The sequence below is a fragment of the Sylvia atricapilla genome, chromosome Z (assembly GCF_009819655.1).
Source record: "Sylvia atricapilla isolate bSylAtr1 chromosome Z, bSylAtr1.pri, whole genome shotgun sequence".
NCBI lineage: Eukaryota > Metazoa > Chordata > Aves > Passeriformes > Sylviidae > Sylvia > Sylvia atricapilla.
In genome coordinates, this window is record NC_089174.1 from 42,212,458 (window position 1) to 42,237,537 (window position 25,080).

Sequence of the window (25,080 nt, forward strand, 5' to 3'; positions counted from 1 at the left end):
TGTGCACATACATATTTTACTTTAAACCATTCAAAGAGGCTAGAAGTTTGAGGTCCAAGGGGGTTGAAAATAGCCAGCTATTACACCACTCTGAACTGGTTTTCTGAGCCCTGTGGAGACTCAGTCTTGCTTTTTTTATTTATGGAAGCTTTTGCAGCTTAGCTGACAGAAGCAGGTGCTGAGAAGCAGGTCTGTACTGCTTGTTGGTGAAAGGCAACACTCACAAGCCACTATGTGCCTCTTGACAACAACAGTATAGGTTTAAGACATTGTGTTTTGGGGGGGCCTTCTGAGAAGCTGGCTCATGATCTTGTCTTCAAGGGGAAAAAAAGCTGGACTCCAGAAGCTGGCAATTCTAAACCTGCTGTACATTGTTGTCTGGTTAAGGTCCACAGTTTTCCTTAGAGATGTGTATGCTGTAGTTGTGGGTGAAACGAAAACTAACTGGCTTCAATGTGACCTGGCAAAATGGGTAGCTAAACTGTAGGATTGCACCCAACACATTTGAAACTTAGCATCTTTAGAGGCTAAAAAGTGCCCTGACTTGCAGTAACATCTTTGAACAAAGAGGCAACTTTCTGTTCATGAACAAAGGAGGCTTTTGACACAGCTTATTGAAGGCATTGTGTGTCAAATCTTGGGCATGCATACTGAAGATAGCATGCACTGTATCTACTACAGAGTCTGTAAACCAATGCCAACAATTGGTCAAGAGAATTTTTTTTCTTAATTCTTTTGGTGTACTTCACTGCAAGGCATTTCAGTAAGCAAAGGGGCAAGTCAAGTGCAGGTGCAACAACAACTTGGAGACAGGTTTTTAGCTTATGTAATTAGACATGGGCTTCACTAGTTGCACTGTTTTGTGATTTATGGAGAGGCAGCATTTAGTGCAAGAAGGTTAATTAATACAAGAGCTTGCAATTGTGTGCAAGAGCCCTGTAAATTCAACACGAAGGGATTGAGTTGTAAACTGGAAATTTGTGCCTCTGATATCTGGTCAGTGAAGTGGCTGTGGTTTCTTGAAATGTTTTAGTATGTATGACTTAGCCTGCCATTCACTGCTTGTTTTTTCCCCCCCTCTTCATTCCTGTTTATTTCCTCTTCAAGATGATGCAGTAAATTTCACCATGGAATTGATCCGTATTAAAAGTGATTGACCTGATTGTATGTTTACACAAATATTTATGCTAAAACATGAAGGGGAGGTTGGAGGATTGAGAGCCCTATGATCAGGGAGTGAGTGTGTGGGCTGAGACCCTGATGACAACACTCAGTTCTGCTGGCTTGAAGTGTGTGTGCATTTGCAGCCCCAGGGAAACTCTAGGTGCTCTAAGTAGCTCTCAAAAATATGGTAATCATTAGCAAATTATGGATAGATCAAGATTTTTTTAAAAAATGCATACATGATGAAATGCATGAGCTCTAAATGTCACAGCACTGTTGAGTTTTTTAAAAAAGAACAGCAAGGATTACATACCTACTCCTCAGTTCTATCCAGAATGCCTTGAGTTTGCCCGAAGGGCAGTGATACAGTTAAGACAAGAACTTCTATTTTAAATTTCACACTAGTATTATAGTTCTGTTGCTGATCTTTTGTATTACTTCAGTTTAGCCTCTTCTCTACAAAGAGGAAACAGAGTCGAGGGAGGTTAAATGCTGTCTCCTTACTCTTTTGCGTGTAAGAACCTACTTGAAGGTAGGCTGCCTAGATTAAAACCCAGGAGAAAATATAGGTGTGATAACAGGCCATCAAGGCAGAGGATCAACTTTCCCTTTCAGAGTGTTCATTCCACAAAATGAATAGTGTTTCAAAAAGTCAAATTCCCTATTCCATGACCCATGCCTTAATCAGCATCCACTCTCTGATGCCTTTTGACCAACAATACTGCAGGATATAGGACTTGTTGTGGACACATAATCTCTTCTTGAGGCTTGCTTTGCACTGGCTGAGTGAGACTGAGGCAGGAGAAGCTGGTTTGAGAACAGCAGTGAAGCAGTACATCTGACTGCATGCATGCAAATTTCCTTCCTGCCTTTCTCCTTGTGTGTGGTTGCCTAGCAGTTGTCCCCTAGAGGAACTACACAGTTTGAGAAAAGCTAACAAGAGCAGTAGCACTAAGTCCTTGGCCATTACAACACAGTCCAGTGGGACATTTTTGACTGTCTTACATCACAGAAGTACCTGTTTGCAGAAGTACCCTCTGCAAATCTCCCTAGTTTTGAATGTGATTTGGTGGGAGAAAGTTGAATGGTAATTCAGATTGCTCCTGTGGGATTTCATCTCTTAGACACTACTGCCTAATAAGGGCTTTGCCATACTCTCTTCCAGTGGTATGGATCTGTAATAAGCCATAAATATGCTGTGTCTTGTATTCTACAGTGGTCGTTGGAAGATGGTGGGTGAACACATGAAAATCCAATTGTTTTTCCTCCCTCTGTAATATGGCATATATTTTTTCAAATGGTTAGCATGAGCTAAGCGTTAGATAACAAATGAGTTGCAGTTTAAAAATGGCCTTTAGAAAAGGTCTCCTAATGTAAATATGTGCTGCGACTGAACTTGAAGCTTTCCTTACTCCTTTGAGAGTGTTTTCAGTCAAGCAGAATGGTATCATCCTTTGAAACAGCAGTGGTTTGAGACTTCCACTCTCAGGAAACAAAAGCAGAAGCTTAAAACATGTGATTTTTCTGCAGAGGCCAGTGGAAAGTTTCTGGTAAGATCAGTATAAAGTTGTAATAACTATTTCAAAGCAAATGTGACATAGTTGTCTGTTAAAGAGAAACAGTCAGCTGTGTGATGCAGATTGAATTTTGGCTGAATGTTTTGGCTTCCCCACACTTTATACCCATGCATTATCATGTTAAAAAATCAGATTTGTCCATCCCCTGTAAGTCTCATGTGAATTTATTCAAGGCTTGTCTGTCAACTCGAGCCATCTCAAGTATTTGTCACTAGAGTAAATCTTGTACTATACACATACAAACATAGCATCCCCCCCAAGCAGACTCAGTACCTCAAGGGTATTGTGATGTTGGCTGCCCCAAAAGACAAATTTAGTGACTTGCAATCCACAACCACAGTAATTGTAGAGGGCAGTTGTGTTCAAAACCTGCTAGAGCTTTCTTTCCTCAGTGTGCCTAGAACAGACAGGTAATGTTTTGGCTGCACATGAGTCATTGCCCTCCCTGACCCCTAGATGTAGTGCAGATATCTGCTAGAGACAGTCTCACAGTAGGAACAGTCTTCCTGGACCTACCCCGATTCTAGAGGTTTCTTATTAATGTAATTAACTACTTAGTGAGTCACTACAAAGATGTATATTACAGGGAAATAATGACATGTTCATCTGTTCAGAGAAGACTGGCCCTTATGACTGATTTTTTTGTTTTGTTTCTGGAGCTGACTTATGAGAGGCTTCCTGAGTGGGCTTATGAGAGGCTTCCTGAGTGGGCTTTAGGTTCAAGAAGTAGTAGAGAAATTAAAATTTCCTCCATATCAATGATACTATTGAAAGTTCTGGTGAGAAATGATCTTAAAGTTACATGAATTTGTTAGGGAAGAAAAGTCAGGGTGCTGTGGCATGAAAGGATAAATGGTACTCCTGACATTTCTCAGAGTAAGGTTTTCAAGCGCCTTCAATCACCTAAGACTTACATACGAGCTCAGAAAAAAGTCCTGTTTAGCTCAGTGTCCTTGATTGATAGTCAGCAGTGGCCCTTAATGGAGGCATGTGAAAGGATGCAGCCATTGGGCAAGTATATAACAGCATTTCTTCAGTGTAATGTCCTGTTCTTCAGTAGCTTGCAATCCAGACTTTCTCATCTACTGCTGGAATCTTGTTGTTTATTAGCATTTGGTAAGATTTTTATACTCAATTAATTCTTGTAAGTTTTTCTCGAACTCATAATACTTTCAGTATTGCATAGAGTCTACTGATTTTTTTTCTGTTTTGACTAAGTTGTGTATGCAGAAGTTCCTTTGGTTTTGTTTTAAACTGATCATTTCACTGGAAGTTTTCTAGTCCTGAATGATGAAATGTAGAAGGCAATCATCCTAGTACCATTCCCCATCCCAGTTATGAGACTACAGACCTTTGCCATAACCTCTGTTTGTCCTTACACATTCCATTGGAGGAACTGTAGTCTATTATTCTTCCATCTGGGCCCAGGTCACTGCCCAGATGAACTCTTGAACACAACTTGCTTACAGTGTTCCCCACAGCATGTTAAATTTCACCCATAAATATGCAAGTTAAACAGTCCAAGTAGGTAACTACAAGAAAGTTGTGCAAACATCAATCAAAAAGGACTGATAAGAGGTAAAAAACCATTCTTACCTTGAATCGTGGCCTTTGTCTGTACCTGAGTGCCTTCAGAGATGGAGAAGCCAAAATTGCACACAGTATTTGAGAACCATGCACAGTGGATTTTTGTTGATGTTGATCTGTTTTATCACTCTGCTTCTAAGATCTGTATTTTTGAGTGGCATTAGCTAATTCAGGGGCATATAAGGGTATCTTTGGGTAGAACTGTCTTTTTCCTATGTACTTTACTTTGTAGTGCTGAATTTTGTCTGGCACTTTGCAACAGTGTGTCAGTAGGAGGATGTTCACTAATCATTTGCAATTGGATTTTGATTTTTCACTGTTCTGAACCAATTAGTATCTTTAGAAAACTTTTCCTCATTCAGTCTGTCCCTGAATCACCTCTGGATGCACTGAACACAAATCTGTGTGGAGACTGATGAATTATCTGGAGCTGAACAAACATCTCTTGTTATGCATGAACCTGGATCTTTCTACCTCATTTTACTGCTAAAGTTGTAGTGATAGAGCAGATATGTAGCTTTGATATTTGCTGGCTAAATTTCTTCAAATATGTCTTGAAAGTCTAAGCCTGTGGAGATTTTTAATTGCTTTTCTCCTAGATTATATGTTTTTATTTATCCTAGTCTTAAGGACTGCATTTAGTAGAGATCCATAGAGGTTGGAGAATCCTCAGTGAATTTGCAACTGGCATTGGAGCAAAGACCAACCATGCACTCAGAAAAGTTAGCTGAATTTTAAACATCTCAGCAGACCAGCAGAACAGTGCCCATTTACACCAGCTGGCATTGACCAGTTTTTACCCATCTCCAGCAGATCAAGCAGAACACATGAAAACCTCCCAACTTTGTTTCCAGAAATTGCCCCAGGAAAGATGTGAAAAGGATTCAGCTTGAAAGATATGCGCTAAAATCAAGGGCCCTGGCTGTTCATCTGTGTTGCAATGCTGTAACTTTATTATGCTTTCAAATGCTGCAATATGGAGCTACTAATATGAAATCTTAGGAATGTATTTTAATCTTCATTCCCTTGAAACAAGGATCATACCAAATGTTTTCCGTGCAAAATAATCCAGATATGTGGACAGAAGGGAAAAAAAATCAAACTCCAGGCTGCCAGTTACATGTAGAGCAATTGGAAACAAGGAATTTTCTTCAATATGACAAAAAGTTTCATTAAATCTATTCCTACCACTTCTGGAATCCTATCAGTCGTGCTCTTTGGTGATAGCTCATGCCAGCTATTTCCTGGAAGCTGTTCCTTTTAAAATACACCTTTGGTTTGGATAAAGAACATCAAGGCCTGATGGGAGGGACTTGAGTGATGATAATGTACACTGCAGTAGGGAGTCCTTTGTATCTGAGCTGGTACCTGTGTAGTCTCACTGAAAAACATGTACCCACCAAATTGTCTTCTCCTCCACTGTATGGACTTTGCATCCCCTTCTTAGCACTGGCTTGCAAGATTTCACATGCTGTCCTGCAGGCTGTCCTTGTTTCATGGCCTGGAATGCAAGCCATCTTTTGCATTGTAAGTGTATATGTATGCTTTGTTGGTATGGTTCTGATTATGGCATCTGTGTACTTAACCTGTGAATAGAGAAAGAGGTGATCCCAGCACATTACAGGGCACAGAAGCCAATGGTATTTTATTTCAAGGTTACACAGAAAGCCAGCTCTGTCTTCCCCACCAACCAGTGTAAACAGTCCTACCTGCTCTATACAATAATGTTTTAAGAGTTTCATTTCTTCATTTGTGCTTTGCAGTAACTTCCAGTTTCTGTTTCTCTCTTCCTGCAGAGACAACTTTCTTTCAATTCTTCCTTGTGGGATCTGTCAGAAACTGTGGAAACTTTGAGAGCAAGCATTGGGAATCTGGTTAAAGAGGTAAGAAGAGTATTTGTGTCAGCAGAACACACCGCTGTGGTTGCTATCTTAGCCTGTCATCAAGTACAAGAGGCAACTCAAAGTCAAATCCCTGGCTTGTTTTGAAACTTTTCCCCATCCTACAGCTGTTTTCCCTGTGTCTGTGCAGGCAGCATGCACTTTGCAACCTCTTGGCACTTCAGGTTACAAATACCATAACAGAAATTAGGACATCTTCTGTACTGTTTTGCCTTCTCAGCAGTGGCACAGTGGTTGGGCTCACAGTATGTCTGCTGCCAGATAGTGCCTTGCAAACTACGTGTGGAGGCTTTCCTTTCTTTTTTTTTTTTTCACCACCCAGTTGCCAGCCCACATCAGGGTTATTAATTGGTTGTATCTACTGGGTTTTGTGTGCAGTGAGGGTATGGCCTGTGGAGAAGGTGCTGTGTGTTACAATTTAAATTAGTAGCGGTAGGTTACTGTTTTCTCTTCATCTGTCTTGCTTTTTAGGGCAGAGATTGCTTTCCAGTCCTGTGGGACTCTCAACACAATGACATCACAACAGTAAACATAAACTCTGTGATTTGCAGAGTCAAATTGACATTCTAGAGCCTGCAAGTATTTGGTTTTGCAGGTGAAATGATGGATTAAGATAAAAAGCCCTATGTACCGAAGTATAAATCAGAAGTCCAGATCTGGGGGGTAGGGGATGGTTGTTGAGCCAGAAACTTATCCTAGTTTTTTTATCTGGCTCTGACTTTGAAGTGCTGCAATTAGTCAAAAAACATTCTCTCCCTGGAGCAGAAATCACAACCATCTAAGCTAAACAGTGCCGCCGCCTCCATCTAAGCTAAACAATGCAGCTGCCTCCTCCTCCCTTAGCTAGTCTCCTGTCTCTGCAGCAGAGCCCTACGCTGTGAACGGCAGTAACCCCTGGGAGCAGCACGAGAGCAGGTCACTCCAGGTTAGCCTGCGCCTTCCTCCCACGGAGCCACAGCTGCCGGGCGCCTGCGCCCTGCCAGCCAACAATTCCTGGCACACACCCCTCCCCATGCCCTACAACCTGCTGCGCAGCCCCCTTCACACTGAAATTAGGACAATTCCAGAATCAGCCTCAGTTAGGACCATGGAAGAGCTTTTGCTGCTAGCAGGAAGGCTGCCCTTCAGAGTTTGACTACAGCTGTTTCCTGTTACGTCATTTAAGCTTGGCTTTTTTTCTTGTCTGGGATTAAAATAATTGAAACCACGTGATACTCAGTTTGCTGATGTGGCCGAAAATGTCCCAGGGTAACGTGCCTTTTGCTTGGCAGCTGTTTTGGGTAGGACTACCTTTTATTCTGCCCTGGTGTGCAAACAAAGGCAGCTTTTTGCTCTGTGTACAGCATGAGCTGCTCCAGATGGCTTGACCGAAAGTTACTTCTTATTGTCTGTCGGGCAAATTTCTGTGTGAAAAGGAGGGACTTGCTCCCTTGTTTCAAAGGGCAGCAGCTTGAGGGGGTGGAGGCAGCTATTGTTTGTGCCATGTTTAGGAGCCTTTCTAGCAGGGAATTTTAATTAGAAAATAGTCTGAACAAAGTATTTGTCTTAGAGTATGGGGATTGATTGGAAATGTGTCCTTGGACTCTTTAAATCAAATTCTAGGAGGACAGATTAAACACCAAGAGCAAGGACAGCTATTCAGAAACACTTAGGGAGCCAGGTCTGATGTCTGGGAGAAGAAATCGCTTAGTAGCCCTTCATGTTTGACATATTTGCTTTCAGAGGGTAAAAAGATCAGCTCTGCATGTAAATTATAAAGATGTTGATGCCAAAGATGAAACGAAGTTCCTTACTCAAGCTGTTTCAAAATAATACGTAGAAATGTATTTGCAAATGCAACCACTCTTTAAGATGGTTAGCACTTCATATGTTCATGGGAATTAGCTTCACTTCCTATTTGAGTTACTTTGCTCATCATGTTAGGGAGTTTACAGTACTTTGGCTAAAGCTGCCTTTTTGCTAAAAAAAGAAATAAGCTGTTTTAGCTAAGATACCAAAAATTCCCCGAGGGATCCCTTTGAATTGCACACTCAAACTGTCACACCTGAAAAGCAGCCTTTGCCTTTAGGGTGAGGAATAGTCAAATCCAAAAATCTGCATGAACATATGTGACAAACATAAAAAAGGTTGTGTGGCAGTTTTCATTCATGTTCCATGATGCTGGTGTCCTGTAGGTCACCTGTATCTGTGGAGCCAGGTTGAGTGGCACCAGGCTGCAGGAAAAGGCAGCAGTGAGTAGCAAGGAAATGAAGGTACACTTGGATCAGTCAATCTGGACATTTGCACTCAGGCTTTTGCTGTTCTCACAGCTGTCTTCCATTGTATCAGTGTGTCATGTGCTTTTAGGCATCTGAAAATAGAGGCTCCTTGTGTAGGTAACACGTAGTAGCTATTGTTTAGCATGAAGCATTTTTCTCCAGATGTTGGCACATCTAAAACATGCACAGTGCTACAGATGGGTCACACAGAGGGTCAGGTTTACATCCCACTGTAGGGTCAAAGAGTCTTGATTGTGCTTTCCTTGGGTGAACTTGGATTGAATTGTCCCAGCACACTGCTGCTTTCAGCATTGTTCCTGGCTGGCTTTGCCAGCTGTCTGAGACTTCGGTTATCTGCATTTTATTTAAACAAGGGTGACAGACCAGTGTACAGTGAGCAAAAGTGGCAGATGGTCTTTGACTCTGTTATTGTCTCTGAAAACAGGGCAGTTGGAGCACAGCATCTAAAATTGTTTCTGAGGTGCTGTTACAAATAGCTGTCTCAGCAGCTCTGCTTGCCCTGTTTAGTGCATGTGCCTGTTCTGGGACAGCACAGTAAGAACATCCAGCATAATGTCACTTGATATTTCAGCAGTCGTCAAGAAATCAGATTAAATTCAAGAAAACACTTAAGGAGGTATAGAGAACCAGCTGTAGCATTTTACCATGATACTATACAAAATCCTTTGATGCAGAACACAGATCTAGGCTCTTGTTGTCTGAAAAGGGATAGCAGAACTGGAATACAGTTCAGAGAAGGCCAGTTAAGACATTTAGAAGTATAATAGTTTTCACAAAAGAGACAAGGGAATAGGCTGAGAATGTTCAGCTTGCAAAAGAGATGAGCTGGGGATATGACAAAGACCTGTAGAGTTGAGTGGTACATGAGGAGGAGGAGATAGGGATTGAATGTTCGCTGTCTCCTGCAGTAAAAACGAAAAACAAAACCACGACATCAAATGGAACGAACCATAGCCAGATAAGGAGAGAGAAGAGGTTCTTTCCTGTGATGTTGGATGTTAAACGCTTGTGGATGTTCTAAATTCTAGGAGTTTACCATGGAAGAAACTCATTCAGGTTTAGGAAATAGATATAAGCTGAAAATAAATGGAAGTTGGGAGGTTTCTTAAAGGAAGTGTCCTAGATTCTTGTCTTTGTCTTTATTCTTCATAACATCCACTTACTGTAACCATCAAACAGGTCATGTTCTGACATCTCAAGATATGCGGGTTTCAAAGCAACACTCTAGTGTAGCATGAAACCAATGTTCATGCAGGCAGGTTGTTTTTTCTGTTGTGTTGAGCTTGGCCATGCCCAAGTATGGCAGCATTAATGCAGTGAGTGTCTCAGGCTGAGGGCAAGGTGCTTTTGTTCATGACACATTGCAGGCATATTGCCTGGCTTATGCCACTCAGTTGAGTCTAGAGGTACCAATTATTCTGGCTGGTTGTATGTTGTCACCTCAGGCCTGGTGTCAGGTCAGCTGGCCAGGAGAAGGCTCCTTGCTGTGACTGGCTCTGTGCAAAGCTTATGCTGTGATTCAGACTCCTGGCTGCACCAGGGCTTGTTTTCAAGGATTTTCTGGGAATGCTGTTGACAATGGGAAGAGGAGTTTCTGGGGCAGGGATGAGTGATGCCTATTTGGGAGGTCAAACTGGCTGCCTGGTGTAAGTCAGTGGAGGCTTGGTAGAATTGTGCCAGGTGACACTGCTGTGGTCTGTGGCTCATCCAGCTTGTGACCCATGAGCTGCAGTCAGTTGGTGGAGTTCCTTTAATTCCTATTCTGACTCAATATACCCTACCCCACCTGTCCTTGTGAGGGTACTCCAGTGGAATGTAAGCCATTGTGCAACCAGGAGGACAAGCAGCTTCTGTGTTAGAGGGCAGGGAGGCCAGGAACCACCCACAGCACTGGAGGAGAAAACTCAATAATAAAGAACTTGGCATGGATACATTTCAAGTACTTGCACAGAAGAGACTTCCCTCTACAGTCTTCCATTCTGGTGGTGGGGAAATGTTTTCCCTGGTTCTTACCCTTGATGTTGTGTTCAAGGGGATTGTCATGTTCAAAAATCAGTTTCGTGGTTTGAAGGTGCATGGAAAGAACATCTCCTTTTACTAGTCCTGTTTGGTACTTGCTCCCATTCTTTTCTCTGCCCTTCCCCTCCAGCTGCTGAGCATGAATAGCTGGAGTGACATGAGGCAAGAGGTGATGTTCCTGACCAGTGTGAACGCCTCAAACTCGTCCACGCAGATCTATCAGGCTGTGTCACGCATCGTGTGTGGTCATCCGGAAGGTGGAGGGCTCAAAATTAAATCCCTCAACTGGTACGAAGATAACAATTACAAAGCACTGTTTGGAGGCAACAGCACTGAAGATGATGTGATTAACTTCTATGATAACTCCACAAGTAAGTGTAACAGTCGCATGGTCTGAGATCCCATCTACTTCATGGCTGTCATTGCTAGTCTTTTCCAAACTTCGCAGATGAAAGCAGGTGGTCTTGAGGGATATATTGACTGCTGTTTTAAGAAGGCATGCATATAATGTCCTGGATATTCCCTTAAAGCAAATAAGTTTTCAACTTGCAGTCTCCCAAGGACCTTCTGTAGAGTCCACAGAAAGCTGTGTGGTGGACCTATTTTAGTGAGAGAGGGAGCACAGTCACACGCAGCCTCTGGAAATCTGACCTTTTCTGGACAAGTTTTGTTTGTGCTATGCATCGAGTTGTGGGAGTGTTGCAGAATTAGTACTGTGGCTCTTAGTGTTGGAGGCTACCTGGTTGCTCCTTGTTCCCTAGGCAGACTGTGCAGGCTTGGCCTAAAAGGGGCCTTTTGTGGAGCTTTGCAGTAAAGGAGGGGGGTTGTGTTGAAAAATGCTTTGCTTTCTGCTTTGATTGTTCTTGACGCTCTATGCCTTTTGCAGTTATCACTGTGCTGTTCAGCCACTCACCTTTGTACTCTTTCTCAGCACCCTACTGCAATGAGCTAATGAAGAACCTGGAATCTAGCCCGCTTTCCAGGATTATCTGGAGGGCTTTGAAGCCCCTACTGATTGGGAAGATCTTGTACACTCCAGATACGCCAGCCATAAGGAAGGTCATGTCCGAGGTAACTCTAGCTCTGTCTTCTGATAATGTAGCGTTAGCTATGTCCTCTGGCTGTGCAGCTGATCCTCCCTAGTTAAATAGCACCCAAACACAAGCCTCGAAAGGATTGCCTGCAAAAGCACAGCCTCCCTAATCTGTCACCTCCCATGTACTTGCTGTTAAAGGCTCAGTGTACCCCCTCAGCCCATGATGTCTCTGCCAGCTTTTGGAAATAACTTCCCTCTCTTCTTTGTGACAGGTGAACAGGACATTCCAGGAGCTGGGTGTGTTTCGTGACCTTGGGGGAATGTGGGAGGAGATAAGCCCAAAGATTTGGACATTTATGGAAAGTAGTCAGGAAATGGATCTCGTTCGGGTCAGTATGCTGTCTTTGCCTGAATCACCACTGGGTTTTTTTGTAATAAGTGATGAAATTTACTTTAGATGGTGCTTTGTTGCTGAATTGGGCAGATAAATATTATGGATGGGATCCCTTCTTGAAAGAGATTTTGATTGTACTGATATTGCATTATGCTTGGCATTCCTTTCGTTCATTTAAGTCTCCTGCAGACAGGACCAGTGCACATTTAACACCCAATTCTAATCTGCCTCTATTGGAAAATGTGCTGTTTTGTCCAGAGTGTTTCCCTAATGTGTCATGTGCACATCACCATGGCTCCTCAGGTGCAGCTCTGAGGGGTGCGTCTTTGCACCCTATGCTGATGTCTTGGGCATCAAGAAATGAAGGGACCTGTGCAGAGTTGTTTTTCCAGCTGTCTCTGCAAGACGGTTGGGTATCACAGTGCACCTTCTTGTGTACAGAGACTTCTCCAGGTCTTACAGACCTTGAAACTCACTCTTTTTTTACCCAGTGCAACACTCTGCTGAGTAATCTGTGACCTGCTCTGTTGTACTTCTCTGTCGACATGACATACTAGAGTGCCAAAGACAGTTGAACAGATTGTTGCAAAGTTCAGGCAGAAAGTCAAGGTCCAAAACATTGATTTGCAGTGATGTCCTCTGAAAAGTAAATGTTGCTCCTATTTTTTTTTCAAATTGTACAGAGCTCTGGGGTTTTATGGTTTCATATTTTAGATTGCTTGTTAACCCCGTTGCCTCTGGTAGTTAATTATTATTGAACTTCTGTGTACCAGTGTAGTAACACGGGTCTCTTTGTTGTCACCTGTTGACATCCACACAAGCATGAGTACTTCATTGTCAGTGCCTTGGCAGCTCCCAGACAGCATCTCCTTCAGTTGCCATGCTTCTGGGTTGAGTGGCCATCATCTCTTAACTTTCTGGGTTGTACAATCTGTTTGCATATTTCTTCCTGCTGAGGGATAGGAAAGTGCTTTGCTTGCCCATCCCTGCCACTTCTAGCTTGATGCTCATGTGCCTGTGAACTTCAGAAAGGGAGACACGTGCCCCTAGGGTTAAGGAGCTTTAACGTTGGACTTGAAGAACAAGATTAAGTTGAACCATTTCCCTGCAGATGTGGTGACAAAAGTTAACTTTGGAGAACAAATGAGATGAGAGCACATCCAATTCCTGTTTGCTTGGATTTCCTTTTTGTATGTTTTTCCTTTGCTAGCTTGGTCTGTTCTGTTTTTCTAGTTTGCAAAGCTGTTTTTGTAACTGTGTGACCCACTACTTTCTGGTTTGCTGGTAACAGCAGAGTATGGGGAAGCTCTACCTCTCTTTTATTTTTGTTGTAGCAAAAAATCCACTTCCTGTTCTTAACCATAAGTTTTTTTGCAATTTTCTCTCTTGTGCAGGTTTTTCTTTTTAGCTCCCTGACTTCAGTTCAATTATATCCTTTACAATTACTGTTCCCTTCTTGCCTGGCCTTATATTGTCTGCCCAGCTGAGTGGTTTCTGCTTCAGTGCTTTTGTGCTAGGCGTTGTGCATACAGTAGCTTGTCCTCAGAAAGCTAGCAGTTAAACCCTTTAACAAAGTGAAGAAGACACTGTCCCAGACAGGAGGACAAAGGTGGCTGTAAAGAGCTGCTTCAGCCAGCCCTGATGGCACAAAAGCAAAATACAAAATCACCTGGCTTCTGGTGCTGGTGTTTCTGCTTGAGCCTTCGGCCATGCTTCAGTTATCTCCATCCCAGTCAGGAGGAGAGATTTTTCTGGGAGAAGTGAGCATAGCTAGGGAACCAGTATGAGCCGAATGCATTTCTGCTGGGAAAGCATCTCCCTCTTCCTGGTTTGCGTGTGTGGGGTGCAGAGCTGTGCATGGCTCTCTGCTGCCCTCTCCTTGGGAGAGGGGTTGCAGGACATAGAGACATCCAGCCAGCCTGCAAAGTACACTGATATGGTGTAGCTGTACTGTGGGAGGCACATCCTTCTCATAGGGAAGGTGAGGGGGAAAGATGCCTCTGTGCTGATCCTCTCAGTATGACAGAGGCCCCCCTGCCTGCACTTTTTAACAGTTGTTTTCCTTGCAGTGCTTCTTTTTGTTATGTGAGAGGAATTGAGCATTACTTCTCACAATTATTTCTTCTTTGAAAACAATATACTTGCAGACGTTGCTGAAAGGCAAAGCCCTTTGGGACCTGCACTTGCCAGCTTCCAACTGGACAGTGGAGGATGTTGCCCGTTTCTTGTCGAACAGTCCAGAGGACTTTGAGACAGAAAATGGCTCTGTGTACACCTGGGTGGATGCCTTCAATGAGACAGACCGGGCTATCCAGACCATCTCCCGCTTCATGGAGGTGAGATCCTGCTAGTGGGGGAAGGCAGCGGTTTGATCTCCACTCATGCAGTTGGATGTTCTGGAAGAGGAAGATAGATGTTTTCATCTACCATCCATTTTCTGGACACAGCCAGGCATTAGTAGGGCTGAATGGCATGTGAGAAAGTTATCATTTATTCAGATGCCTAAGTATAGACATAGGAACCTAACTGTAGGCCGTGTATTTGAAGTTTTTGCTTTCATCACTGTGCGTGGTTTCCAGCCCTTCTGTTACTGGGTGACTGAAAGCTGCTTCTGTCTCCAGCAGTATAGCAGCTCATACTTCCGTCTGGGGTTTAGCTGGGGCCTGTGGTGAAGCTAGAAGCTGCTTTAAATTGAGGGAACAAAATTAGTTCTACATTTTACCTCATCAGCTTGGGAGATGAGTGTGAACAGAAAGAGGCCAAGCATGGCCTGTTAAGGACCTGGTCCAAAGCCTTGGGTCACTCCACTGATGTTTAGAGACTTTGAATCAGACTTGGTTTAGTAGTAACAGACAAAATAAGACCATATTTTTGATTGATACTTGGATAAGATCCTGTAGGTCATACTGCAGTGCTGTCCAAGCTTTTGTACAGGAAATGCCTTTCCTGGGGTATTCCTCATTCATATATATTTGACTAGTAAAGCAGGAAGCAATGACTGCACCTTGGTGGCCAACAACAAACCATTGCAAAATAGTCTTTTTCTTGGGCATGACATTATCATCGAAGAGTTCTCTTCTTTCCCTCCACCTGACAACTAAACAAAATGCATTATGATCTGGCAGTGTATCCCATAAATGCTTCTATTTCTGTCCCTGTTTAGTGTGTCAACCTGGACAAACTGGAGCCTGTGCCCACAGAAGTCCGGCTCATTAACAAGTCCTTGGAACTTCTGGATGAGAGGAGGTTCTGGGCTGGCATAGTCTTCACCGAAATAGCTCCTGACAGCACAGACCTTCCTCAACATGTGAAATACAAGATACGCATGGACATTGATAATGTGGAAAGGACCAACAAGATCAAGGATGGGTGAGCCCTGACAGCCTGCCTTGTGATCAATTTCTTACAAAGGATGGGGTGAGGAGGATTTCTAATGGAAAGGTCTTGTTCCCTTGGTGTAGGTACTGGGATCCTGGTCCCCGTGCTGACCCCTTTGAGGACATGCGCTATGTCTGGGGAGGCTTTGTCTACCTGCAGGATGTGGTAGAACAGGCCATCATCAGGGTTCAGACAGGCACGGAGAAGAGGACTGGAGTTTATGTGCAGCAGATGCCCTACCCATGTTATGTGGATGACATGTATGTATGCAGGCTGCTTCAAAAGCTCCTAGGAGGATGAGCTTGGGAGGCATTGGCTTTTGTCACTCCTCAGGCATGGTTTATGTCTCTGTCATCAGTGAGGAGGCAATCTCCATAGTGTTCCTAATCCCTGGAATCAGGGCAAAAAATTATTTGGAATATGTAATGACTTGCAGAGTCCTGCCCAGGAGAGGGACTGTGAGTACTGGAGCTGAACATACAAAGTACCTCCCTGAGGTGTGACCGTATCCCCACACCGTATCCCCTGACACAAGCAAAAATAGCACTGGGTCAAAAAGCAGACAGATAGGCACAGGAGAGGGGAAAGAGAGCAATTGAGAGCAGTCCCCAGGCAAGGCAGCTGTTTGCCCCACTCTTTCTCAATTGCTGCTCCAGCTCCCACTCCCAACTGGTGATGTGCTCTAAACCCATCCACCTCACCTCATGGTGAGACATGGATCCTGTGTCAGGCTTTGCACATCAGCTGTTTTGTGCAGTGAAGCCTTAGGTGTCACCGTGCTCTGAGGATAGTCTTGGAAGCGGTATCTGAGGTTGCAGTGATGTTTCTCACTCAGTTCTCCTGGCCCCTTTCCTTCATTTTCTCAGATTTCTGCGTGTTATGAGCCGCTCCATGCCTCTCTTCATGACACTAGCTTGGATCTACTCAGTGGCTGTGATAATTAAGGGCATTGTGTATGAGAAGGAAGCCCGACTGAAAGAAACAATGAGGATTATGGGACTTGATAATGGCATCCTTTGGTTAAGTTGGTTCATTAGCAGCCTTGTACCTCTCCTGATGAGTGCAGGACTGCTGGTGCTGATCCTGAAGGTGAGTTGTCTGGTTTGGCCTGTGGCAGCAGAATCTAGGACCTTTATAGAGCCTGCTAAGCAGTGGTCTGCACTGACACTAGGGAGGAGTTTGTGGGTGTGTGTTGACCAGTCACGTTTGGGGAGCAGGATTTTGGAGCAGTTGGACTGTGTGGCTGAAAACAGCAGGAGGGAATGTTGTAGATTCAGTTCTCTTGAAAAGATGCCTATGGTACTGCCTCACTTCTGGGAAGGCTGTTGTGAATATTGCAGGAAGCCCTGTCTCTCCTGAGCAGCACCTCTCCAGAGCTGCCTATAACAGAAGTACTTTGGAGAGCCCTTTCAAAACCTGATGCACTTATTGTTCTCCTGCCAGATGGGGAATCTGCTGCCTTACAGCGATCCTAGTGTGGTGTTCATTTTCCTCTCAATCTTCGGTGTCGTAACCATCCTCCAGTGCTTCCTCATCAGCACCGTGTTCTCCAGGGCTAACCTGGCAGCTGCCTGTGGGGGCATTGTCTACTTCACACTGTACCTGCCTTATGTGCTCTGTGTTGCCTGGCAGGACCACATCAGCTTCTCTCTCAAGATTTTTGCGGTGAGTCATGATGAAACTCTCCTGGGCATTGGGTCTCCACCAGTATGGCACTCAGCAGGTCTCTAGCTGAACATTATTACAAGGGGGAAAGTGGAAATGGAGGGTTAATTTTCACTGTAAGAGAGCGTCAGGGTTGAACTTGATAAAGAGGTTTACTGAACCTGGTAGAAACTGCTGGGAAGGTTTTGTTGGCTTTGGTGGTAGAAGCAATGCAGCTGGACTAATCTGCCTTGATCTCTGTATGCTGTGATACTGTACCACCACATGCAGGCTGAAGGAACCACCTGCCTTGCCTCTGCACAGCACTTCCTACCTGTCTGGGGAGGGTGACTGTTAGCAACCTATTCCCTTGCAGGAAAATCCAAAGAGTAAGGGAAAGAAGATAGGGAAACAAACGATTCTGGAGGGAGGTCCAGTAGAGATTTCAGGCCTCTTGGAACCTAGACCAAATCTACCAGTCCGTATCTGCAAATACAGTGACAGTCCCTGGAACTTTGACTTTCCACATGGATAATGTCCCTTAGCCTCGTGCTACAAGTGAGATGACTAGTTGGAGAGTCGGTGTAAAATACTCAGTTCCTGTTCATGCCTCCATTTGCAGAGCCTGCTGTCTCCAGTAGCCTTTGGTTTTGGTTGCGAGTACTTTGCCCTGTTTGAGGAGCAGGGGGTTGGCGTTCAGTGGGACAACTTCTTTGAGAGCCCATTGGAAGAAGATGGCTTTAGCATCACCACATCAGCTGTCATGATGCTATTTGATACCTTCCTGTATGGAGTAATGACCTGGTACATTGAATCTGTCTTCCCAGGTGAGGTCTACTTCTGAGGGATAATGTCTAAATAAAGGCTTTTAAATAAATCCTTTTGCCCTTTCCACTTGCTAAGATGCAAATTTGGCCCATTTTTAAGCAAAGCTATATAAAGGTCATGGAGCAAAACAAGCATCAGAGCAAGGTTGTTGCCTGCTGCTAGCAGTGAGTGTTGCCCAGCACAGAAGCATGACCCTATTGTGGTCATGGCTGATCTAGCCCCAGAAGCACTGCTGTATTTCACTGACTCCCTCCTCTAAAGTTCACGGACTGTGCTGCAAGGGAGGAGTTAAGAGTATTAATACTGCATGTGCTACTTAGCACCTTTCAGCAAAGAGTTTTCAACTCTAAAGTAAAGTTAGATGTCCCTTATGCTAAGTCTGTCTTCATATAGAAAGATTTCTTCTTAGTCCTGCCTCATCTGGAGGCTTACTGGAGTTGGAGTACTTTCCTTCTTGTCCTGAAAGCTAATAAAAGAGAAGGGACAGATGCACTCAGGCTCATGTAATGCTTTTCTTTTTAGGCCAGTATGGGATTCCCAGACCCTGGTACTTTCCTTTCACAAAGTCCTATTGGTTTGGGGAGGAACCACAGGACAGGCAGCACCCCCATCCTGACCAGAAGGGGTCTTCAGAAGGTAAGTGCTGGACACAAAGCCTTTCTGAAGTGAAGTGTTAAGGTCTACCTTTTTCTGAAATGAGAGTCTAGGGACAGCAGGAGCAGTACTGGCGTGGATAGATGAAATTGGTCACCCTTCTGTTATCAGAGTTTGGGTATGCTGACCATGTGAGTGTGTCCATATAAACCCAAGGTACTTTGCCCACCTGAGTGCAGCTGGGTACTCCAAGCTCATGGAGGTGAGAAGTCCTTGCATTTTTGCTGACCCTGATAACACTGGACATCTCCAGCTCCTAGATAAGCCCAGGAGAGAGAAAATAGCTAAATGATTAATCTTCTGTGTACGATTCCTGTCTCTGAGGAAGAAATGTGGTCAGTTCTTCTTATAGCTCATTTCTTCATAGGCTTGGGGAAATGTGGTGTCTGTTACAACTCCCATGCAATTTCTGTTAAAATCTATCATATCTCTCAAGTTTGTTGTGTTTTCTTCCAGTCTGCAAGGAAGAAGAGCCGGTGCATCTGAGTCTTGGTGTTTCCATCCAGAACCTGGTCAAGGTTTACCGTGATGGCAAGAAAGTTGCTGTAGATGGTCTCACACTTAACTTCTATGAGGGACAAATAACCTCCTTTCTGGGTCACAATGGAGCAGGGAAAACCACTACCATGTAAGAACAGAATAATGATTTAAGACAGTAGAGAAATAACTGAATACTGCAACTCCTATCCATGTAGTAGAGGTAGCCACAGAACTGCAGTGTGCAAGCTGGTGCAGACTAGAGTGCCTCTGCTGATTCAGTCTAGGTAGCCCTACAGATCCAGGAGACTGGAACCACAGGGGGTTCGGGTTGAAGCTGGGTCAAATGAATCTGTAGGCAGCATTTTGTAGTGTTGCCGTTTGTGATTCTGACTCACCAGTGAAAGAAAGCAACTTGGTGCTGAAAGAACAAGAAGCTTGTAGAGTGTTATAAATGGGCCAGGAGACCTGCTCCTTTGAAAAGCCTTTATTAGTCGGCTCTTTCAAGGGGGAACTCGAGGGGTCGCCTGCGCTGTCACTGCTCTTGTCGCCGTTCTCACTCCTGTCGCTGCTGAGGATCAGGTGTCAGTCGAATCTGCTGCTCTCGCCGCAGCAGAGTCGGGAGTTCCGGCCTCGCGGGAATCCCCAGGAACTCAACTGGGCTTGGGTGGTCTAGGGGTGTCACTTCTTCCCAGTCTTTTTGTGGTTATGGCAAGGCAGCAGAAGCAGAATTCAGTCTCTAGGTAGCTGAGGGTCTTCTCAGAGGGTGTTGTAGTGTCTCCCTTTTTACCTGGATTTGGTGCCGGGTCCCGGCTTTTGGGTCCGTTTGCCGGCAACTGCACTTCGGTTTTGGAGCGGTGCACCATGGAAGTCCTTGGATTTTCCTATTAGGCGGGGCCGGCAGTTCGAGGAGCCGGTGGGGAACGGCGACAGCCTAGCTTGACGGAAGGGGAGGGAACCCGGGGTTTTAGAGGGGGTATACAACTTGGAATAAGGTTTTGAGGATACAAATTTTGGTACAAACAGCATAACTTTCTTAACAAATGACAGACTTTGTCAAAAATGGGAATTTCTTACATTTCATTCATTTCATAGAGGAAAAAATCTTTCCTTCAAGCAGCCATGTGGGTGTTCTTTGATCACCACTGGAGCTAATTTGTGCTTTGGTTTATTTAAAATCCATTAGTGAGATATTTTTCAGGCTACTTTCTTGATATGGTATTTCCCCAGGGTTTCCACCTACTCTTAATTCATTCGTCCACTATTTCCTAGTGGCAGAACCTGCTGATCTGTTCTATTTTTCTTTCAGGTCCATTTTGACTGGCTTGTTCCCCCCAACTTCAGGTACAGCCTTCATCCTGGGCAAAGATATCCGCTCTGAGCTTAGCACCATCAGGCAGAACTTGGGTGTATGTCCTCAACACAATGTGCTCTTCGACTTGTGAGTATTATCTGGGACTTGTGCTATCCAACAGATTTTTGGGTTCTCTAATATAGCAGTGGGCTTTCAGGATATATAGCAGGATAAAGCAGTGGGCTTTCAGCTTTGACAGTCCTTTTTCTGTGTGAGCATGTTGTGAGACAGTGGGGTGGTGTGGGATTGGTACAAGAACATTCTGTTTATTAGCACATTCCTAAGTGCCTGAGAATGATCAGCAAGAGCTTATACTTTCATCTGTCATGTCTGTTAATAATCTACTCCACTCAGCTAGGCCAAGTGTTTCCCCGGTGCCTAGTGATTTGGGTTGTGGTACTGTCAAGCACCCTTAAAAAACGATTATTTACATGGATACTAAATACAGCCATACCCTGAAGTCAGGTCCAAGACAAGTGCACCCAGTCTGTGGCTTCTTCCTGAAACCTCAGCCATAAAATATGTTTTTCTGAGCAAACAGAAATGCCTGCAGTAATGCTAATAAAAGAGATAAATCCAAGCATGGTGCTTTCAACTGTGCCCTGAGGCCACGTTTGTTCCCTAGGCTGACTGTGGAAGAGCACATCTGGTTCTATGCTCGGCTCAAAGGGCTGCCGGAAAAGAAGGTGAAAGAGGAGATGGAGCAGATGGCAACAGATGTTGGTTTGCCTCACAAACTGAAAGCTAGGACAAGCAGGCTCTCTGGTAGGTTCAGATTATTTACATTTGTTAGCCTCAGAAACACTCCATTGGCTTTTGCAGAGGCTGTGCTCTAGACCTTGATGGGATCCTGCAATATTTGTACTACTATAGAATTAAGCGTTTAAGGAAGTCAGTTATTTACTAAGTACCTAATCATTGTATCTTAGTAAACATCACAATCTTGCACAGTCTCCAGCTATCTAATGGCCATAACAAGTCACTTGCTTTCTCTGCATATTTTGTGCTTGTTTCCATCATGACATAGTTCAGCTGCACTTGCAGTGTGTTGTCCAGAGTTTACTAATATATTTGGGGTTTATGAGTTTTGGTGAGCGTGGCTTGGACCACAGTCGCCAAGTCTCTTGCTGTTTGTGAACCATGCATGCATTCCTTATGTGGACTTTTACCCCTTCAGAAGGGGTGATCTGGAGTTTCCTCCTCCTTTGTTCAGGACGGGCAGAATTTCTGTATCAGTCTGTACCAGATACTAGAGGGACTGAGACGCCTTTGTGTTACTCAAATATCAGTACAGACTGCACATTTGACTTTGGAGGGGGGTGAGCAGATGACCACGGTTGACCTCAGAGTTGAGGAATGCAATGTAATTCCTTGCTTTTTCCTCTGGAACATTTCCATGGATGGAGAGTCTCATGAGGACTTATTTCTGGAGCTCAGGCTCTGGAGACCTGTGTTCCAGATCCTCAAATTTGCTTAGGCTTCCAAGCTGGCAATTTGCTACCCCTGGCGCTGAGATGATAGATTCACTTAAGGAAGGGCATGCAAGGTGTGGTTCCCTGCAGTAGGAGGAGAGTTGGACTCCACTGAGGAAAGACTATCCAGATGAATTATCCACTGTCCAGAAAGTGGTGGGACCCTGAAGGCCTGAACAGCAGCAGTACTTGTTCTCCTCAGTCTGCTTTCTTTCAGAGAGCTTATTTTCCACCATGCTGCAAGTATTGCTGTTTTACTCATCTCTGCATCAGCCTGAACACCTCTTCTTTTCTTGTGCCTGACAGGTGGCATGCAGAGGAAGCTCTCTGTTGCCTTAGCATTTGTTGGTGGCTCCAAGGTTGTCATTCTGGATGAGCCTACAGCTGGAGTGGATCCTTATTCTCGCAGAGGAATATGGGAACTGCTTCTGAAGTATCGGCAAGGTATGTCGTCTTTTTCTCTACTCTTAATAAATGTATTTTGGAAGGCAAAAGAAAACCAATCTGATTCAGGACTGTTCTCAAAATAGTAATGTGTCTTTGCAAATTTTTTGTTGCTTGCACCAAGGAATGAACAAAGACAATGCAGGACAAGGCTGCTCAGAGCTCTCATCTGTATTCCTTTCTTCTTCTATTTATGAACAAACATTTTTACTGGGTTATGAGGGAGGACAGGTAAAGTCAAAAAATCACCCTTGGTGTTCAGCAATGTCTTGTTCTGCCCTGTGCAACTAGCCTTGCAGACATGAAATTAAACCTGCCTTTGCTGACCACAAGACGCAGCAGACAGTGGGGAGAATAAACCCATGACAGCAGTTGTGAATCTCCTCCGTAATCTTAGTTCTGTTCAAAGGACTAACCAAGCCAAGTTCAAGCCAAACTTGTGGCATCAACCCCCCATCCAACTTCATGACAAGATGCAGGTGATTGTGGCTCCAGCATGGCAGCACGGGTTTCTTGGACTTTACCAGTTTGACTTACCATGTCTTCCTTGCTCTCTTCCAGGTCGCACTATCATTCTCTCCACGCACCACATGGATGAAGCAGACATTCTAGGGGACCGGATTGCCATAATTTCTCATGGCAAGCTCTGCTGTGTTGGCTCTTCTCTCTTCCTGAAGAACCAGCTGGGAACAGGCTATTATTTGACCCTGGTCAAAAAGGATGTGGACTCCTCTCTGAGCTCTTGCCGAAACAGCAGCAGCACAGTTTCCTATCTGAAAAAGGTACAGCTGGCCTTTTCTGCTCATGCTTAATTCTTTCTTCACAAAATCATAGGCTTTTTGAAAGCAGCAGCTAAGATTTTCCATAGTAGAATGTCTCAAAGGAAAATCCTTTGTTCTTTGAAAGAAGTATTACCTTTTTTGGCAGCACTGTGCCAGACCATGTCTAATTAAACTGTTGTGTGGGACACACATTTCTGTTATAGTTTCTTTCAGTGGCAGTAGTCCCAAGTTGATTAGAGATACAAAATAGATGAAGTACACTTTTGTAATACTCACTTCTATACCCATGATCTCTTACTTCTGTTTTAGCCCTTTGTAGTGCCATGTCACCATCTGCAGCATCTGGTTGGACTTACTTAGAGTGTAGCATCTGGTGGGCCCCATTTTGAATAAACAGCAGGAAATAATGTTTGCCTTCTCTTTTGTGACCAGGATGACAGTGTCTCCCAGAGCAGCTCTGATGCTGGCCTTGGCAGTGACCATGAAAGTGACACATTGACAATAGGTGAGGCTTGGAAAAGAATTTAAGATTGAATCGCAGTTGACATGGCTCTGTAGTTTGCCTTGGAGAGCTGACTTAATCTTGTTGCTCCTATGTAGCTACAGTCTTGGAACAATTATTAAATTCACAGTGATGGTATTTTAAATATTGGAATGCTTTTCTTTAGTGAGCCGTTCTGGATTGAAGCTGTTCTGAGAGTTAATAAGCTAACATTATGTAGCTGCTTGGCCTGTTAGCAATATATAATGTTGGTGACCTGTAAATCAATGATTTGCAGGTCTTCCAGTGGCATATACAAGCTCTCCCAAGTTCTTCACATAAAAAGTATAGCCAGGCTTTTATCCAGCCTTGTGTTAAATTAAAAACAAATGAGACTTTTCATGAAAATGAGCTTGTTTCCAGACACATCCTATTTGTCCTATCTCTGGCAGGATTTTTAAGGGTGGGCTATTTTTTCCACATAATGAGCAGTAATCAGAACAGAACTATCTTTTACATTTGTTTTTTCTAGATGTCTCTGCAATTTCAAATCTCATTACAAAACATGTTCCTGAGGCAAGACTGGTGGAGGACATAGGTCATGAATTAACCTATGTCTTGCCATACAAAGCTGCTAAAGAAGGAGCTTTTGTGGAGCTGTTCCATGAAATTGATGACCGTCTTTCTGATCTTGGCATTTCCAGCTACGGCATCTCCGAAACTACTCTGGAGGAGGTTAGTGAGCTGCTGATTGTCTTAAACTAGGCAAAATAAATCATGGCAGAATTAAAAGTGAGATGAAGCATTATTAAGTCTTGTAAAAATTGGCAGAACAGGTAGCTTTGCATTCCTCTCCAAAATGGATTGTCTTCTGCTTGTGTAAGTGTGCATTAAAAACTGAAATGTGGCACAGACATGCACAAACAGGTCCTATTTACTCATCAGCACTTTGCTGAGATATCACGTGTAGGTTGGCCTCTGTTTTGGCTTCTAATGTCTGTTATTTTTAGGGATGCTTTGTGTTGCATTTAACTGAAAACATACATTTCAGTACTGGATACATACATTATGTAAACAATTTAGACATATGCCCATGTCAGGGATTTTTTTATGGTTTGAGTTTATTCAATGTGACTGTGTTTCAGCCGCCAAGTCACTTTTTTATCACAGAAGTATCATGCACATTATTTCTATGTGGCATCTTTATTTTTTTATTTTTAAAGAATGACAAGGGAAACTGAAATGGTGGTGTTGTCACTTACTGAGGTTGCCCTCTAGGTCCTTCACAGCTGTGAAGACATTGGTTATCTGCAATTTGAAAATGGGTTATTTCTGGTTTAGGAGAGTCCATGGGTTAAGCTCCGTGAAGGTTGCCTATTCAAGCAAGAGCAAGACCACTGTTAGATGTGGGGAAACGTGAGATTCACCAAGTTCAGTTATTAGGTCTATTTCTGAAACACGGGAAAGAGCTCATGTTTGAGATGGCCTGGGAACTGATATTGGAAAGGGGGAACAGCTGGTAGCAATCTGGCTCCTGGAAACTGGAGAGAAGCCACAAAGTCTGTATCTCCATCATGCAGAAGATAAACTCAGTATCCTCAGTTCTCTC

The 25,080-nt window shown here is 43.9% G+C and overlaps 1 protein-coding gene across 3 annotated transcripts in view; it reads left to right on the forward strand.

Annotated features, from left to right (window-relative positions):
* The window catches only part of ABCA1 (ATP binding cassette subfamily A member 1), a 92,937-nt gene that overhangs the window by 49,942 nt on the left and 17,915 nt on the right, over positions 1–25,080 (forward strand). For all 3 annotated transcript variants that reach the window (XM_066338738.1, XM_066338737.1, XM_066338739.1), the window contains 18 exons: positions 6,125–6,211; positions 10,658–10,898; positions 11,459–11,598; positions 11,836–11,952; positions 14,105–14,293; positions 15,121–15,326; positions 15,419–15,595; positions 16,202–16,424; positions 16,779–17,000; positions 17,602–17,806; positions 18,330–18,443; positions 18,918–19,089; positions 20,248–20,379; positions 20,918–21,057; positions 22,071–22,208; positions 22,770–22,990; positions 23,423–23,495; positions 24,004–24,206. In XM_066338738.1, coding sequence (XP_066194835.1) covers positions 6,125–6,211; positions 10,658–10,898; positions 11,459–11,598; positions 11,836–11,952; positions 14,105–14,293; positions 15,121–15,326; positions 15,419–15,595; positions 16,202–16,424; positions 16,779–17,000; positions 17,602–17,806; positions 18,330–18,443; positions 18,918–19,089; positions 20,248–20,379; positions 20,918–21,057; positions 22,071–22,208; positions 22,770–22,990; positions 23,423–23,495; positions 24,004–24,206 — 3,000 coding nt within the window. The remainder of the gene's footprint in view (positions 1–6,124; positions 6,212–10,657; positions 10,899–11,458; positions 11,599–11,835; positions 11,953–14,104; positions 14,294–15,120; positions 15,327–15,418; positions 15,596–16,201; positions 16,425–16,778; positions 17,001–17,601; positions 17,807–18,329; positions 18,444–18,917; positions 19,090–20,247; positions 20,380–20,917; positions 21,058–22,070; positions 22,209–22,769; positions 22,991–23,422; positions 23,496–24,003; positions 24,207–25,080) is intronic.